Source organism: Dendronephthya gigantea, unplaced genomic scaffold (assembly GCF_004324835.1).
Source record: "Dendronephthya gigantea isolate DGI-Jeju-01 unplaced genomic scaffold, DenGig_1.0 000038F, whole genome shotgun sequence".
Classification (NCBI taxonomy): domain Eukaryota; kingdom Metazoa; phylum Cnidaria; class Anthozoa; order Malacalcyonacea; family Nephtheidae; genus Dendronephthya; species Dendronephthya gigantea.
In genome coordinates this window covers 36,817-54,097 of record NW_021163048.1, presented here as the reverse complement: position 1 = coordinate 54,097, position 17,281 = coordinate 36,817, and the positions used below count along the sequence as shown (strand labels likewise).

The 17,281-nt window shown below is 38.1% G+C and overlaps 1 protein-coding gene across 1 annotated transcript; it reads left to right on the top strand.

The window, feature by feature from the left end:
* The first annotated feature begins 4,658 nt into the window (after positions 1-4,658).
* Positions 4,659-16,868, top strand: LOC114526285. The gene is made up of 35 exons (XM_028547840.1): positions 4,659-4,830; positions 5,221-5,320; positions 5,944-6,086; positions 6,179-6,250; positions 6,392-6,468; positions 6,703-6,808; positions 7,026-7,129; positions 7,588-7,674; positions 7,951-8,093; positions 8,330-8,393; positions 8,742-8,838; positions 9,030-9,106; positions 9,479-9,603; positions 9,921-9,983; positions 10,143-10,180; positions 10,315-10,411; positions 10,522-10,652; positions 10,738-10,787; positions 11,110-11,127; positions 11,222-11,276; positions 11,534-11,611; positions 11,817-11,955; positions 12,359-12,458; positions 12,533-12,623; positions 12,729-12,765; positions 13,121-13,210; positions 13,468-13,507; positions 13,685-13,819; positions 13,957-14,069; positions 14,592-14,667; positions 14,846-14,970; positions 15,151-15,297; positions 15,398-15,508; positions 16,079-16,197; positions 16,288-16,868. The coding sequence occupies exons 1-34, from the start codon at positions 4,736-4,738 to the stop codon at positions 16,193-16,195; spliced, it is 3,141 nt and encodes a 1,046-aa protein (XP_028403641.1). The 5' UTR covers positions 4,659-4,735; the 3' UTR covers positions 16,196-16,197; positions 16,288-16,868.
* Positions 16,869-17,281: the final 413 nt, after the last annotated feature.

The window sequence follows — 17,281 nt, the reverse complement described above, 5'->3', positions numbered from 1 at the left end:
TCCTTCCCTTTTTTTTGTTGAAATCTTAATTGTTAAAATATCGTTTCATTTTAAAACGTTTTAGAATGAAAGAAAAGTAGTATACAGACTTATATACAAATGAAACAAGTTAAGTTTGAAGAAGAAAAAAATACATTAAAAAATCCTCAGAAGAAAGCATCACCGAACCTACATCTTCTCAATAGTTTGATGGATATATATTACCTCTTGGGGTTGGTTGAACGTTCATCCCGATCCGAAAAGAAACTACGAAAAGTCGAAATATATTCTGGAAAATATCAAGGACAAGTGCAGTGATGAGTATAAAACGCTAACGTTTGGATTGAATCTTTGTACCGGACATAAGATGCTAATAGAAGGTAACTCTTTCTTTGCTGTTTTTACTATTCCTATTTCGAAGTCGTGAAGATATAAGGTACGTTTATTAACGTTTTTTAAACTAGTTTTAAACATGCTAGTTTTAAACAAAGTAGTTTTAGCATGCATGTGCTAATTTATAATGACAAATTTTTATACGTTCGTGTACGCACAAATAGCCCTTTTTAAAACGAAATGCGCCTACAATTCCATGGTTTTGAATTTGGATGCATTTACTGGGGGTGCAGGAAGGGGCGGACCCCCTCTTGCCTAGGCCAGAGGGGGGTTATGCAACTTTGAGTATCAATTAAAAGCAGAATAGAGACCTTTATCTTGGCATTTACGACACATCTTAGAATTTTGTCCAATAAATGTGGACACGTTCACGCGTTATGGCGTATTTCCATACTGATTTGTCAAAATGAATACTTGACTTGGGAAAATATCCATCTCATTTAAGTTTCTAAATTTAAGGCAATATAGTGTTGCGACGTAATTATCGAAAAGCGCGGTTTGCCGTATTGGTTAAGTTAAATGTCTCTATTCTGTAACGAAAATATAGCTATACTGTACATTTTTAATTAGAAAGGCTGACTGGGATGGTGATGAACCCTATAGTGTCCAGATGCACATCAGATGAGATAAACGCACTAGTCAGAGCCAAGCACCTACCAACCTACACACACGAAATGCTTTTGGATCTCGTAGTTTTCAGATGTACACCCGGAGTGTTGATAAACTCCACTAAGTTAAGTATAGGACCTAAGGTTTCAAGCGTGGGATAAACGCACTAACCAGAGCCAAGCACCTACCAACCTACACACACAAAATGCTTTTGGATCTCATAGTTTTCAGATGTACACCCGGAGTGTTGATAAACTCCACTAGGTTAAGTATAGGACCTAAGGCCTCAAGCGTGGGATAAACGCACTAGCCAGAGCCAAGCACCCACCAACCTATACACACGACATGCTTTTGGATCTCGTAGTTTTCAGATGTACACCCGGAGTGTTGATAAACTCCACTAGGTTAAGTATAGGACCTAAGGCCTCAAGCCTGGGATAAACCCACTAGCCAGAGCCAAGCACCCACCAACCTACACACACGACATGCTTTTGGATCTCGTAGTTTTCAGATGTACACCCGGAGTGTTGATAAACTCCACTAAGTTAAGTATAGGACCTAAGGCCTCAAGCGTGAGATAAACGCACTAGCCAGAGCCAAGCACCTACCAACCTACACACACGACATGCTTTTGGATCTCGTAGTTTTCAGATGTACACCCGGAGTGTTGATACACTCCACTAGGTTAAGTATAGGACCTAAGGCCTCAAGCGTGGGATAAACCCACTAGCCAGAGCCAAGCACCTACCAACCTACACACACGACATGCTTTTGGATCTCGTAGTTTTCAGATGTACACCCGGAGTGTTGATAAACTCCACTAGGTTAAGTTTAGGACCTAAGGCCTCAAGCGTGGGATAAACGCACTAGCTAGAGCCAAACACCCACCAACCTACACACACGAAATGCCTTTGGATCTCGTAGTTTTCAGATGTACACCCGGAGTGTTGATAAACTCCACTAAGTTAAGTATAGGACCTAAGGCCTCAAGCGTGGGATAAACGCACTAGCCAGAGCCAAGCACCTACCAACCTACACACACGACATGCTTTTGGATCTCGTAGTTTTCAGATGTACACCCGGAGTGTTGATAAACTCCACTAGGTTAAGTATAGGACCTAAGGCCTCAAGCGTGGGATAAACGCACTAGCCAGAGCCAAGCACCCACCAACCTATACACACGACATGCTTTTGGATCTCGTAGTTTTCAGATGTACACCCGGAGTGTTGATAAACTCCACTAAGTTAAGTATAGGACCTAAGGCCTCAAGCGTGGGATAAACGCACTAACCAGAGCCAAGCACCCACCAACCTACACACACGACATGCTTTTGGATCTCGTAGTTTTCAGATGTACACCCGGAGTGTTGATAAACTCCACTAGGTTAAGTATAGGACCTAAGGCCTCAAGCGTGGGATAAACGCACTAGCCAGAGCCAAACACCCACCAACCTACACACACGAATTGCCTTTGGATCTCGTAGTTTTCAGATGTACACCCGGAGTGTTGATAAACTCCACTAAGTTAAGTATAGGACCTAAGGCCTCAAGCGTGGGATAAACGCACTAGCCAGAGCCAAACACCCACCAACCTACACACACGACATGCCTTTGGATCTCGTAGTTTTCAGATGTACACCCGGAGTGTTGATAAACTCCACTAGGTTAAGTATAGGACCTAAGGCCTCAAGCGTGGGATAAACGCACTAGCCAGAGCCAAGCACCTACCAACCTACACACACGACATGCTTTTGGATCTCGTAGTTTTCAGATGTACACCCGGAGTGTTGATAAACTCCACTAGGTTAAGTATAGGACCTAAGGCCTCAAGCCTGGGATAAACCCACTAGCCAGAGCCAAGCACCCACCAACCTACACACACGACATGCTTTTGGATCTCGTAGTTTTCAGATGTACACCCGGAGTGTTGATAAACTCCACTAAGTTAAGTATAGGACCTAAGGCCTCAAGCGTGAGATAAACGCACTAGCCAGAGCCAAGCACCTACCAACCTACACACACGACATGCTTTTGGATCTCGTAGTTTTCAGATGTACACCCGGAGTGTTGATAAACTCCACTAGGTTAAGTATAGGACCTAAGGCCTCAAGCGTGGGATAAACGCACTAGCCAGAGCCAAACACCCACCAACCTACACACACGAATTGCCTTTGGATCTCGTAGTTTTCAGATGTACACCCGGAGAGTTGATAAACTCCACTAGGTTAAGTATAGGACCTAAGGCCTCAAGCCTGGGATAAACGCACTAGCCAGAGCCTAGCACCCACCAACCTACACACACGACATGCTTTTGGATCTCGTAGTTTTCAGATGTACACCCGGAGTGTTGATAAACTCCACTAGGTTAAGTATAGGACCTAAGGCCTCAAGCGTGGGATAAACGCACTAGCCAGAGCCAAGCACCTACCAACCTACACGCACGACATGCTTTTGGATCTCGTAGTTTTCAGATGTACACCCGGAGTGTTGATAAACACCACTAGGTTAAGTATAGGGCCTAAGGCCTCAAGCGTGGGATAAACGCACTAGCCAGAGCCAAGCACCTACCAACCTACACGCACGACATGCTTTTGGATCTCGTAGTTTTCAGATGTACACCCGGAGTGTTGATAAACTCCACTAGGTTAAGTATAGGACCTAAGGCCTCAAGCGTGGGATAAACGCACTAGCCAGAGCCAAGCACCTACCAACCTACACACAGGACATGCTTTTGGATCTCGTAGTTTTCAGATGTACATCCGGAGTGTTGATAAACTCCACTAGGTTAAGTTTAGGACCTAAGGCCTCAAGCGTGGGATAAACGCACTAGCCAGAGCCAAGCACCCGCCAACCTACACACACGACATGCTTTTGGATCTCGTAGTTTTCAGATGTACACCCGGAGTGTTGATAAACTCCACTAGGTTAAGTTTAGGACCTAAGGCCTCAAGCGTGGGATAAACGCACTAGCCAGAGCCAAACACCCGCCAACCTACACACACGACATGCTTTTGGATCTCGTAGTTTTCAGATGTACACCCGGAGTGTTGATAAACTCCACTAGGTTAAGTTTAGGACCTAAGGCCTCAAGCGTGGGATAAACGCACTAGCCAGAGCCAAGCACCTACCAACCTACACACACGAAATGCCTTTGGATCTCGTAGTTTTCAGATGTACACCCGGAGTGTTGATAAACTCCACTAGGTTAAGTATAGGACCTAAGGCCTCAAGCGTGGGATAAACGCACTAGCCAGAGCCAAGCACCTACCAACCTACACACACGACATGCTTTTGGATCTCGTAGTTTTCAGATGTACACCCGGAGTGTTGATAAACTCCACTAGGTTAAGTTTAGGACCTAAGGCCTCAAGCGTGGGATAACGCACTAGCCAGAGCCAAGCACCCGCCAACCTACACACACGACATGCTTTTGGATCTCGTAGTTTTCAGATCACACCCTGGAGCGTCCTCAACCCATAGGAATTTTGTTTTTTGTTTTATTATTACAAATATCTACATATAATTTTGTATTCGTTTCTAAATTTTTATTACTAGAAAGTTTTTGTAAAGGCTGTCATTGCAGGAATTGAGGGTCATGAATGGATACCGAAGATCGTGAGATCACAGAGGAACTAAATGTTAAAATGTCGTGGGATCAGGGTGGGATGGATCGTGGGAAGGTTCAGGTATCGTATTATACTCATATGTTATGATGATATTTATTTCAGTGGAATATTCTTGAAGCAAAACAAACATGAGTCAAAAGCTTCGCATATATGTTCATGTGAATCCTTTGAATGTGTTGGAAACCAATCAAAATATTTCACTTAATGTTCAGGATGACACAAGGTACGTTTTGGTTGTGAATTAAGGTAAAAACGTAGATATGAACCAATGGCAATGAACGTCATATTTATTTATATTTCATATCTCTGAGGTCTGAATGAGGATGGTTCTGTCATATGACTGTGTCGCAGTTTTTTAGCAATAAATGTAACACGTTTTATATATTGTAATACAAGTAATGTAGCTTTAATATAGTGTTCGAGGTGAAACTATTTAGATGTTAATTCAAATAACAGGGGCTGGTTTTTAAACTCTCCAATGCGGTAGGAAAGTGCTGTAGACAACCTAGCAGAACTGGCCATGCAAAGGGGGTTGCAGAAGGAATGCGAAGTACACTTCTCACAAGTAGCAGGCTTCATGCATCTCTCTTATATACTTTCTAACTACATTTAGTTGGTCTGATGTATGTGGACTAATCAAAGAAAAAGTAAACAATTCCTTCACCAAATCACTTGCATTCCAATACTTGGATGAAGATGCTGACTACATTTCTGTAAGATTTTTGACTTGATTATAATTCTTGACATTTAGAGAGAAAGTGAAAAATGAAAGCCTTTAGTTGGGATCTTTTAGTTGCTAGCCAGTTGAGAAGTTATTCAAAGTTTTACCACTTCTGCTTAATACCATAATGTTTCATTGTATAACACAATCCACATTCGGCAGTCCAGTCAATAAACTTTTGGAAGCAGTTTGTTCTGATTGTTTTTGATTTGAGTTTCTCAATCACAGGGCTAAAACTAATTCTTACTGGTCTAAAGATTTATCTATAGTTCTACAAGTAAATTCAACTTCTATAGTAAATACTAACCATTTCTCTACAATTATTGGAAAATGAACTAAAATACAACATATCATTTTGATCATTTCCATTCATTAATCTTTAGCTTTTTAGATTTTGGAATCTTAGCCAATATTAGAGTGCTGCAGTTTTTATAATGACTTTTTTACTGTCTCTTTTCTTGAGGAGAATATCTGGATGGATTTAAAATTTGTTTAAATGAGGTGCAGGATTTAATTTGCAGGGTGTATGAATATGCACCCACACCAGCTTGCCCCAAAATTCTGTCCATAATCACCATTGCATTGTACTAATTGCCTTGTAAATATTTAAATTAGGGGTGTACTGAAGATGAATGGAAAGAGGCAATAGCAGCTTGTAGTACAAGGTCGAGAGATGAGTTGATATTACACATCGAAGCAGTTTCCACTGATAGTGTTGCAGAACAATCAGCAAATATCAAACCTGACTGCTGCTTCCGGTATGTTTGCCTTTTTTGTTTTGGCATATTTCACAAATGCACTGAAACAGTGATTCCAGACTGTATATAATATATACCTTCACCTTCTCTAGTGACCCTTGGTGTTGTTATGAGAGACCTATGCCTGATAATCAGATTATTGATGGACCTGTTCCAGAAAGAAAGTGAGTGATTATGTTGTATATGAATATGTTGATGACAGTGTGAAAAATGATTCCTTAATTTAACAAGAAATTGTGAGATTTATTTGACACAGGAGACAGTCTTTAGTTTAAAATTTATATTCTTTCATTGTACAATAACAGAGTGAATCCCCAAAGTTCTTCCTACAAATATGCTGACGAGGCACTTAGAGCTGTTACTCTTCCACTTGGACCAATAGGTAACTTTCTCATTTGTGTAGGAAAAGCACTACCTAAGGATTTTTTACCTGATACACAAGCAAGTTGCAGTGTACTAATTTTTGTTCAAATATTTTTGTTCTATCATTAAAGGTTCATTATAATATCACTGGGTTCATTATTTCCAATAATTTGAACATGTGATTGAAATAATAATTTAAATTCACTATGAAATAAAAATTTAAATTCACTATCTTTTGGTCTAATTTGTATAGGAGGTGGAAGTATTGCCCTAGCAGGAGATGGTGGATTGCGTGAATGGCAAGTAGTCAATGAAGTTTGTCACCTCGCTCATGTACCTAACTCCTTCTTTGCAATCAAGTACGTATTATATTACGGTAGTGGTAGTAGTGGTATTATCACTAGCTAGTGATGTGATTTCAGGAATTGGGAATACTGTTCCCTACATGTACCGATCGAAGACCTGGATAATTATGATTGATAATGATTAATTTGATCAAGGTTATGTACATTGCACTCTGTGTATCCCTATGAAAAATTCCCATCAATTATTAATCCAAACACTTTTTATAAACAGAGTTGAGGATGAATCTACCAATGCTGCAAACTCTGTAGTTCTTCAATCAAACATGTGGTACGATGAATCTGGTTTTCATCCTGCACCTATTGTGCAAGATCATAGTAAGTCTGATCAGGAGTTCACACAGTATGCTCACAAGCTTATGAATGACTTTACGAATGTTTAGCACTATAACATAATTATCCTTAGTTTGAAAATCTTTTTATCTTAACCTACTCTGATTTACAAATCACAGCCGACTGCATGGATTGTTAGGTTCCACAGCGGAAGTCGCGGTTTAGGAATGATAGAGATTTAACGGCGACCAGTGATAGACTTGTGAGATTCTTAAGTGCATGAATCTTGTTGGTAAATCATGACCCCACACTTGCATGCACTGGGACCTGCCAAGCCTATGCATGAACACATGTGCACTAGTTGATCTTCCTACGAAATATTACTAAACATTTTGTTAAAAAACGTGATCGTCTGGATGCTTTATACGAAGTTAGTTTAAGTCAGTATACACGAATCTAAAACAGTAACCAAGTGTTTCACATTCATTTTTTTGACATTGTAGTTGTACCAGAGGCGTCCAAGGAGCTCCTGAAAACACTTCCTGGTGTAAAAACAATTGAAGTGACAGCTAAATATCCGATTGCTGAAGGTGAACAATGAAATTACTCTTTCACCTGGAATACACCCACTACACGTACTGTAGGTTTCACTATAACGGTTGTTTCGAAACGTTTGAATTGAAAAGAATTTTGTTTTGTATGGAAATTATAGAAACTGTATATAGTTACGCAAAATTAACATTTTGTGTGTTAACTTATCGTAATAATTAACTAACGATTAACGATTTTTTAAAAATGTCTAACCTCTGAATACGACTGAATGATAATGTATTTTAAAACAAAATATATGATTACGTTATTTCTAGTTGACGTAACAAGCACTGAGGTTCCTGTCCAGGTTCATCTTGAAGCATTCAATCCTTGTATTCCATTGAATGCAAATGACAGCGCTATACCGATGATCATTTTCAACTACACTGTCACCAATCCGTCTGATAAGCCAGTGAAGGTAAGCAAATTATTGCAAATATTCGTTGATTATTGATAATCCATCAGTTTGCTTTATTTAATGTAGTAATTGAAGATGAAAACTCTTCAATTAAAACGCTTTATTATTTGGATTCGCACTCTGTCTGAGTTAAGAAAACTTTTATGTCCAATAAAAACACTCCCTGATACTGTAGATAAGTAGATCTGTTCGCAATATGATTCTTCATATTTTCTCCTGATTATATTGTTCATCAGGTAACAATGTTGACTTCACTTTTGAATTTCATTGGCTGGGATGGTCTGTCAACCATTGAAACTGGTTTGTATTTGTCTGCATGTTTTATTTTACATCTGTTCACATGTACATCCATGGAGTATGTTCGTACCTTCGTGTATTTAACAGAGCTTTAGTTTGCATATTGAGGCATTCACTTGCTGAATGATTATATAAAACAGATGTGCTCAGCAAGGTTTGGGATGAGGAAGGTTTGGGAATGTCAACTGTAAAATGGAGAACCCACTAATTAGTGGAGATAGATGGTTGCAAACGTAGAAATTCGGGCTACTAAATCATAGCAGCCCCATCCAGCATCACACTACCTATGCTAAAACACATATACGATAAACGGAATATACTTTATCAAATGTTGTGTACTTCATCTTGTAGATAATATGCCTAACACTCCTGGCGGGAATCAAAACACTCTGTACTCATATGGAGGAAACATAAATGCCGCTGAGGTTCCTGAATATAAAGAAATAAGGTAGTTGGTATTACACAATCTATAAGCAAAGATCTGTCAAGAAAAAGATTAGTAAACAAAAAGCACTTTGCTTTTTGCCATTTGAAAGTGTAGAAGCATGCATGCTCTGCTGTTATCTTACCTGTAAAACACACTCAACTTTAAGACCAGTGTATCCATTTTGAGGATATCCTCGCTTTTTATCTCTTTAGTGGGTACTATGGTATTTACATGAACAACATTGAAATGGATGATAAACGTAGTACGAATGGAGAATTATCTATCGGAGGTCAGTGAACAACTGTTTAGGATGATTAGGATGGAATAATCTATTCTTCAGTCCTGTGAGGTTTCGTATGGGGTATGATATTCAAGAAACAGGGAGCAGAGAAATTGTCACCCGTTGGAGGATTAATAAGCTTATAATTGCACGAGACTCCCAGGCAGTAGTGCATCAAATGCCAGGCAAAGCTTATGCATTGAGATCAGTAATTCTGCAGGTGATCTTTGTTATCAAAGATGTTCTCTGTCCACCTATAGTTAGTTAATTGTCACAGGTTAACGATGGATTCCATAAAGAGCAGCAGTTTTTTCAATTCCATGGTAGAGTTCAAAGCTTATCTATACAGTGTCACTGCAACGTGTTTCTTATAATACTTAGTGTTCCATAAAGATGAGGATGTCAAGTCGTGTCTGTTGCAATTTACTGATGTGAAGGGAATGTGGGAGGATTTCACGTCACCAACTGGACTGTCAGGAGGACAAGGGCAAAATGGACCATCTGACGTAAGATACTTATGTCATATCGCATTGTTTGAGTTGTTCTTTTTCTCTTTCTTTCTCTCTGAACTTTCCAGCGAACAACTATTGTCTATGGCTTGTGGTAGTAGTCGCTCAAACCTTTTGCACAGTCAACGTGTTTATGGAAAAATACAGAAAAATTATTCCCATATATAAAATATGTAGGAATATTATCTCTAACCGCATGAAGTGTACAGCTGACTTCAGCAAGATTTATGAAGAAATTGATGAATGTTGTTGACCACTTCGCATTCGACCTGTAGTATTGATCGAAACTCACCAAATGGATATCCATTTTATAGAAATTAAAAACATGGATTGGAGCACTTAGTTGTCGCAGAGAAATTCAAGCAGGGGCAAGCGAGGTACAGTATCTGTACTTTTATGATGGTCATCGATCTTTTCTCGGGAAATGTCCTCCGAAATGTCCTCGGGAGAAATGATACTAAACCAATATACCATACTGGAATCTTTTATAGGGGATTAAGTGACAACTGACAATTTAACTGCATTATTTTGTATAGACTTTCACCTTTCTTTTATCATGGCATTTTCCGTACAGGTATTTAGGTTGTTTTGTCTTTTTTTCATATCATTTAACGGAGTGTTCGGAGTACAGTGTATTTCGATTCGTATATGATAGAGATTTAACCTTACTTTAGTTTTTTGCCCAAGTGTATTTCATATTTTCTTCAGATATTGCAAGTGGGGTGAATGGGGACCTGTAACTGATTCAAAAAGTTTTTATTATTTGGGGAATTACTACAACAAGCTGTGGCCAAATGTAAAAGAGGTGCAGTTTTTTCGATGTTCTGTTTATAATTTTTCAGAGAAGGATTTATTCATCGTTTTAGAATAATAGAACTTTACGGTGTTTAAGATTATTTTTCTAATCGCACGTAGGTCATATCGCACACTGGTCAAAACATTGGAAGTTTCACAACAATGACGCGACAGTTTCGTGACGCGATGTTTGAATCGTCATTACCATGGCAATTAATTGACAGTGCAGCGGGACGAGTTTCTGTACCGAGGTAGATACAAGTGACGTCATTGTACAAGGCGATTTAAAACATATCTGTAAACATTGATATAAATATTATTTTATGATATCATCAGAACTCCGACATTCATGTGGTTAGAGGATTCCTATTTGTACTGTTTTGAAGGTCAGTCATTTGCACTTTGAATAATTATATTTATTTTTTTTCTTGCGGTCCGAATTCATATTTTTGCGTTTCCTGCAATCTGATTGGCTACGCAAGCAGTCCGTATGAGGCCGTACGCACGGGGGGCGGGTAATTAAAAAAATAAATCTATTATTTACCAGTTTAGTCGGTCCGTATTTCTTCATGTAAAGATTTACAATAGTTTAGTAGATTTTCACACAGGGAAGTCAACAATAGGGACGCTTGAGTACTGTCAATAAAACTGTACAGGATTACAAATCTCTTCACGGGTGCTTTAGCTAACAGTTTTTGTGTTTTCTAGGTTGTCATCCTAACCAAGGTAAGGAAACTATTCGTATTTCTGAAAAACATTTTGTCGTTGTTTTTTGTAGAACATTCCGTTCTAAGTGAGTTTTATTGTGAACATTTACCAGGTTGTTGCCCAATGAACTGCACTCATGTCTTGAATTATGAAATGGCTCTTTCAAGGTATAGATTTTATATTTTTAACACTGCGTCCGCAGGTAGCGGATAAAAACCCTTCATGGGAAGTTTGTTGCATTAAATTTGTCCTGGAAAACTCACGAACGCATGTATTAACTTACTACGAGATGATTAATCTGCAAGTATAATTTCACTGTAGATTCATTATTAATAATGATATTTTAGGTGAATAAAAATGGTCAGAATTTGGTGAGTTTGAAATTTATGGCACATTAACTAAGTAAGAATTTTTATTCATGCAGATGTTTTCCTGACCTTGAACGAAGAATGAGAAACATCGATCTTCTTTACAATATTGCGCCAAACGCTATCATGCCCAGGTTAGTAGCTTTTTCCAGGTATGTAATCCCAAAATTTGAACAGTGGCTTCAACAGTTCAAGGTTCAATGAACTGGAAACTCTAAGAAAGACCACAATTAACTGTCAATTTGCATGTCTTTCGATTCTTGCGTTTGACTGTCTACTGTTGACACTGGAGTGCTATGCTTCACCAAACCTCAGCATGATTTGTCTTTTCTTTCATAGCCGTACAACAATGCCTTTGTTAGTCAAGCGGGAGTGGGAGGACTGGGACTGGTGTAATAAAGATGACCCTGTTGATTTATCATCAACCAGAATTTGTCTTGATGGGGATCTGGGAACTGTCCTGAAGACTTACCGTGAGGTAAACGATTCATACGTATTCTTGGAAGCCTCCCTGTAGGTTCAGAGATTTTAACTTTAATCCGCTCTTTTGGGGAAAGGTTTGAGTTAGGAAGTCTTCTTAGCAATACGACATGGACGCTATTAAGGGATACTATAAACTTTTGATACTGTGATACTATATGCTAAGGGATATTGTGGTTTTGAAATGAAGAATAACTTCCATCCATGATGAATTTGTCCCAACAATTTCATTTTGACTGCACTCAACCACCTCAACGTTTTGTTAAAAAGATAGGAAAGACTGACCCATGCAGGCACACCCTCCTGCGTAAATTTGCCAAACTAATTCTAGACATTCAATAAAGACGTAATAAAAAAATCTTTCGTGCAGTTTTGGCACTAAAATAGTAAAAATTTTCTAGATTCGTCAAATTGCTCCTCAAGATTTCGTTGACAAAGTCTGGCCAAAAATCAAAGCAATGATGGAGCGCTATATGAATAAATTGGACAGCAAAAAACAAGGTAAATCAGTAGACTAAGGAGCACTGGCTGAACTTAACCAGTTAACTTACGGATTGGAATGGTTTAACCTTCAGGTCTGTTAACTGGCGCCCAACCATGCACTTATGATCGTGGAACTTATGGAATAGATACATTCATTGGATGTTTGTACCTGTGTGCATTAAGGTATCATCTTCTTTGCATTCAGACAGGATATGCAGGCCATTTGAAACCCTGCTGCAGTATATGGGGATATAATACACTATTCACTATTCATATTTTTTATTCAAGGGCCGCAGAGGAGATGGCAAAATTGATGGGCGAAGATGTGAGTATACTCTCCATTTTACATATTATTATTCGCGCGATTGCACGCACAAGGGCATTATAGATTATAATCTTCAAAATAATTATAGCTATAGTGAATATCACGACAGTGATCCTTTGCGCGCTTGGCGTTTCACTATGGCAATCATCAGATCCTAAAGGGCAATGAAAAAATATTAAAAAGACTTGACCTATACCCTTATCACAAACCGGTATCCTGAACTATTTTATCACTGGTGAATTCCAAAAATAGATAACATTTGAAATATTAGGGAGTATACATGTAGTAGACAATCTGAATGCTATACTCTATATTTTCAATATTATTTATTATATTACTGTACAATTATTCCCAGGACCTTGCTCAAATTTATCATCAGCGCTTCCAGATTGGTTCCAACAATCTTGATCAATATTGCTTCTCAAATGGAAAGTGGTACACGCAGGTAATTTATTACACAGTGTATATGCTTTGATGTGATAAGACATGTGTGTTAGATCTGTTTCTCAAAATGACCACGTGGAAAGTGCATGCACTTCTATCGGGCTAGACACGTTTGTAAGGTCGAGGACGCGAAGATTCACTTAGTTTGTATATCATAGGGCTTGTCCCAATTTCGCCGTTTTGCTAAACAAAGTATATAAAACATATAGTTTCTCTCATATAAAATTTCATCCAATCTTGGCGTGTTTGAATTTTTAGGTTACCCCCCAGTCACATCCAGAAGAATCACTGGGTTGTGGTGAGTATAACTGTTGTAGCTGTACGTAATTTGACAAAAGTAAAATAAAGTAAATCATTCATTAGGTCAAAACATAAATCTTCTTCCCTTTAGGAGTTAAAATACACGTACATTCTAATCATGATATGAATTCTAATGATAATTCCATTTTGAACTTTCATCTCTCTATGTTTATAGCTACATTTGTTGATGCGCTGCTCGGTCAATGGTGGGCTTATTCCCTTGGCCTTGGTCCTCTGCTTCCTCGAGACCACATACAGTCCCATTTAAGCTGGGTGTTTAAACGAAACCACGTTGACTCTTTTGACTTTGGTAAGTTATGTCTAATAATAATATACTTCTTTAATTATACTCCCGCTTGACCAGGATCTAGACATTCTGTCTTATAATAAGAACAAAAATGAAATATCCTTTGTGGAGACCTATACATATTTGCCATTTTTTAACAGTACAGTTGCCAAGACAATATTTTGATGCCCGCGATAAAGGACTTCACATGGCGTATTGGGATGTTAAAGCTGGCGAGGAAATTCCCAAGGTGCCCTTGATGTACAGTCTTGAGGTAAATAGCCATGCAGGCTGTAATAATCTACTTTTGCTCTCCAGGAAACTTCGCTGTTCAAAAATCAGTCGGCCTAATTACTACAGTAATCAATCATATTTTATTGCCTTTGCTTGTGTTATAACACACAACTGTGTGACTTCAAATGTATTGCTTTCATGAAAGAATGCAATTGTGCTTAATTCTGAAGTATTTCGACGTATTTTCAACCGAATTTTGAAATTTCAAAAAATTTACGAAAATTAGGATTTTTCCTTTGATCCCCCGTTGCCGATTTGCCTAAAATTTTGAAATTTATCAAAGTATAATTTTATGTGTTCAAAGTCTGTGTCACCAGTAATGTCCAGCATACAGAAATCCTCATCTATAGGTTGGTGTTGTCTTGAAAAAAGTTGACGTTTCGATGCTCGAAACAGTAGAAGTGAAATAAAAAGGCGGAATCTAAGTTATTTTATCGATAAAGGCGGAGTGTTACAGTCACTTCGTGGCTTTATAAAATAAATTTATTGTTTTCTATCTCAGGGTGCATGGTCTGGAATGGAGCATTCGTTTGCAGGATTGTTGCTCTATGAAAACTTCAATGCTACTGGTTTTCAGGGTGAGTTTACTAGTTTGTGATGTCGTGTGTCGCTATGTTGAGGCTCTGACATTGCATTGCTGGAATTCCTGAACTCTTTTCGTATATAGTTATGTATTCTTTTATTTTTGTTGTCACTATAATTTTTATCTGTCTTTAAGGAAGATAGTTTTCAGGATGTGGTGTAATTTTATTTCAGTTGTCGAAGAATGTCGTGAGAAATATGATGGAACAAGACGAAGTCCTTGGAATGAAATCGAATGTGGTGATCACTATGCTCGAGCAATGGCGGCATTTCTCTATTTTGAAATCGGTGCAGGAATGGTAGGTATAGTTTAGTTTCATACTACTGAATCATCGTTGTACTCCTGAAATCACAACTTAGTTTTGGAAATTCATAAACAAAAATACGCGACTGGAATTGTTTATATTTTTTTCTTTGCGCAGCCCCAAGGGCTAAAAGTCTTTGACTGTTTGTGACTGTTTTTGTTCTTCGTTATTTAGACATGGGACATTCTTGCTATTGGTGAAAAAGCACTAAGACTCAACTTTGCTCCAATATGCAATCAAGATAAGTTCAAAAGTTTCTTTATTGTTGGGTCTGGTTGGGGAACATATAGTCAGACAATCAGCAATACTGCAGATGTTCAGGTAATTATACATAGATCATAAATATTTAAGAAGCCAAGTCTACACCGCGCTTTTTTAACAAAAATAAGTATAAGTATTTTTTATCTATATTTGCTTGCAGCTTTCTGTCTTGTTTGGAGAGGTTGACATTGTAACACTGGGACTTGTTATGAACTTCACATCAGCCAAAGCAGAAATTGATGGCAAAGAAATCAAGACAACTCTTACTAAGGTTAGCGTATAAGCAGCTTGCTTTAGGTTTAGCGAGCGCTTTATTTACTCCACCTCCCTTATACTAACTGCATGGGTTCTTACCAGTCTCGATTATAAGAGTTCGTCTTTTGAATTTAGGGACGAAAACCCGCCTATTATTTATTTAATTGGTTTTGTGCGGTTAAAGCAACTTTTGTCCTTGAAAGGTTTCAAAAGAGATTTGGAAAAGACGAGAAAACTCGTCTGCTGCCGGATTCACGACTGACAAGTTTTTCGTCTCTAGTGATATAGAAACGGTTTTATGTTGGCTGTTAATTATTTGTAGTGTCTAATTCCTATAGGGGGTTATTTCGAGAGGAACCGGGGTCCTCGGAGAAAATCCCTCGAAACACAGTAGCACCATTCACCGTAATACACACAAACCCACTAAGGATCACCGATCACCGTGTCCCTTCAAAATTCAAAACTAGCGCGCTTCATTTGGAAATTCCATTCCATTCCATTTCGAAATGCACTACTACATACTATCAAAAGAAATATGATCATGCATTTTTCATTTTCACAATATACCTCATATCGTATATTTTAGGAAAAGGATAAAATAATCCTGAGTTTTCCCGACGCTCTTGTGAAATCATTCGCGAAATCCGTGGAAACCGTGCTGGTAGTAACAGCTGGTCAAACACTACAAATTACGCTATCTTAACAGTAAGTGAAATAATTTATTAGAAATGGTTCCTGTTTTTTTATGCCTACGAGTTTTGAGTTTTCTTCTCGCATTATTTTACATGTATCCAGTAACAATGTTTTGGGACCTTGCTAATTTCCGAGTGCTGAAGTTTTCAAGATGCTTGATTTGAATGCAGTATAGAAATGGGACAGAGAATATTTTTATAATAATAATTCATTTCAAAATGTTTCTGTAAAAATAATGAGCATAATTATAAGACTAAATTTTCGGCTACTGGTCTGTAAGTTGGTCTGTAAGTAATTGCACTTAATTAAAGCGTTCTCAGAACAATAGAATCGGTTCAAAATATCAAAATATATTTAATTCGGTTACTTATGGTCGTGGGTGTATTTAATTTAAGGCACTGTTACACTATGCAATTTTGTTTGCAACTTGCAATGCAATTGTAATTTTGAGAGATGTTATGTAATTAGTAAGAGTACTCGAAATGTTAAGTCAGCAGAGCCACAGAATACCATCAAAAAGACTGCATGTAATGTTGTATTTGCCAACTTTTTAGACCTGGAGATGTTTCAAACGTAGAATTGCATTGTAAGTTGCACAAACAATTGCCTAGTGTAACAGCGTCTTTATGCCTAAAAGTTGTAATAAAGCACAAATAAAGTGCGATTTTCTACATTATTTTAAATAAATAAATTGAATTACAGCAACTTTTGTATTTCCATTTACATTCTGGAGAGTGATTGTAAAGAGGGTCTCTAGACTGTAATGTATCGATCCTATGTATTTTGTAATTTTGACAACTTGCCTCGTAAATAATTTGTAGGTTTACTACTACTAAATGGTCGTAGTCTGGTAGAGTATAATAGGTCAGTTTCCGCAATATATTTCGGGTTATGAGGGATGTACCTTGCTAACTCCATGCGCTTGCTTTTTTCCACCACCATCCAATTTTTCTTTCAACTTCACTGAGTTGTCTCGCAATGACTGGCTATGACTGTTGCGATACAAGTTGCAGGAAAATTGCGTCAGGTCTCGCAATATTTTTTGTAGCGGGCAATGCACAAAGTAGGATGAAGATCAACCTCTACTATTAAATTG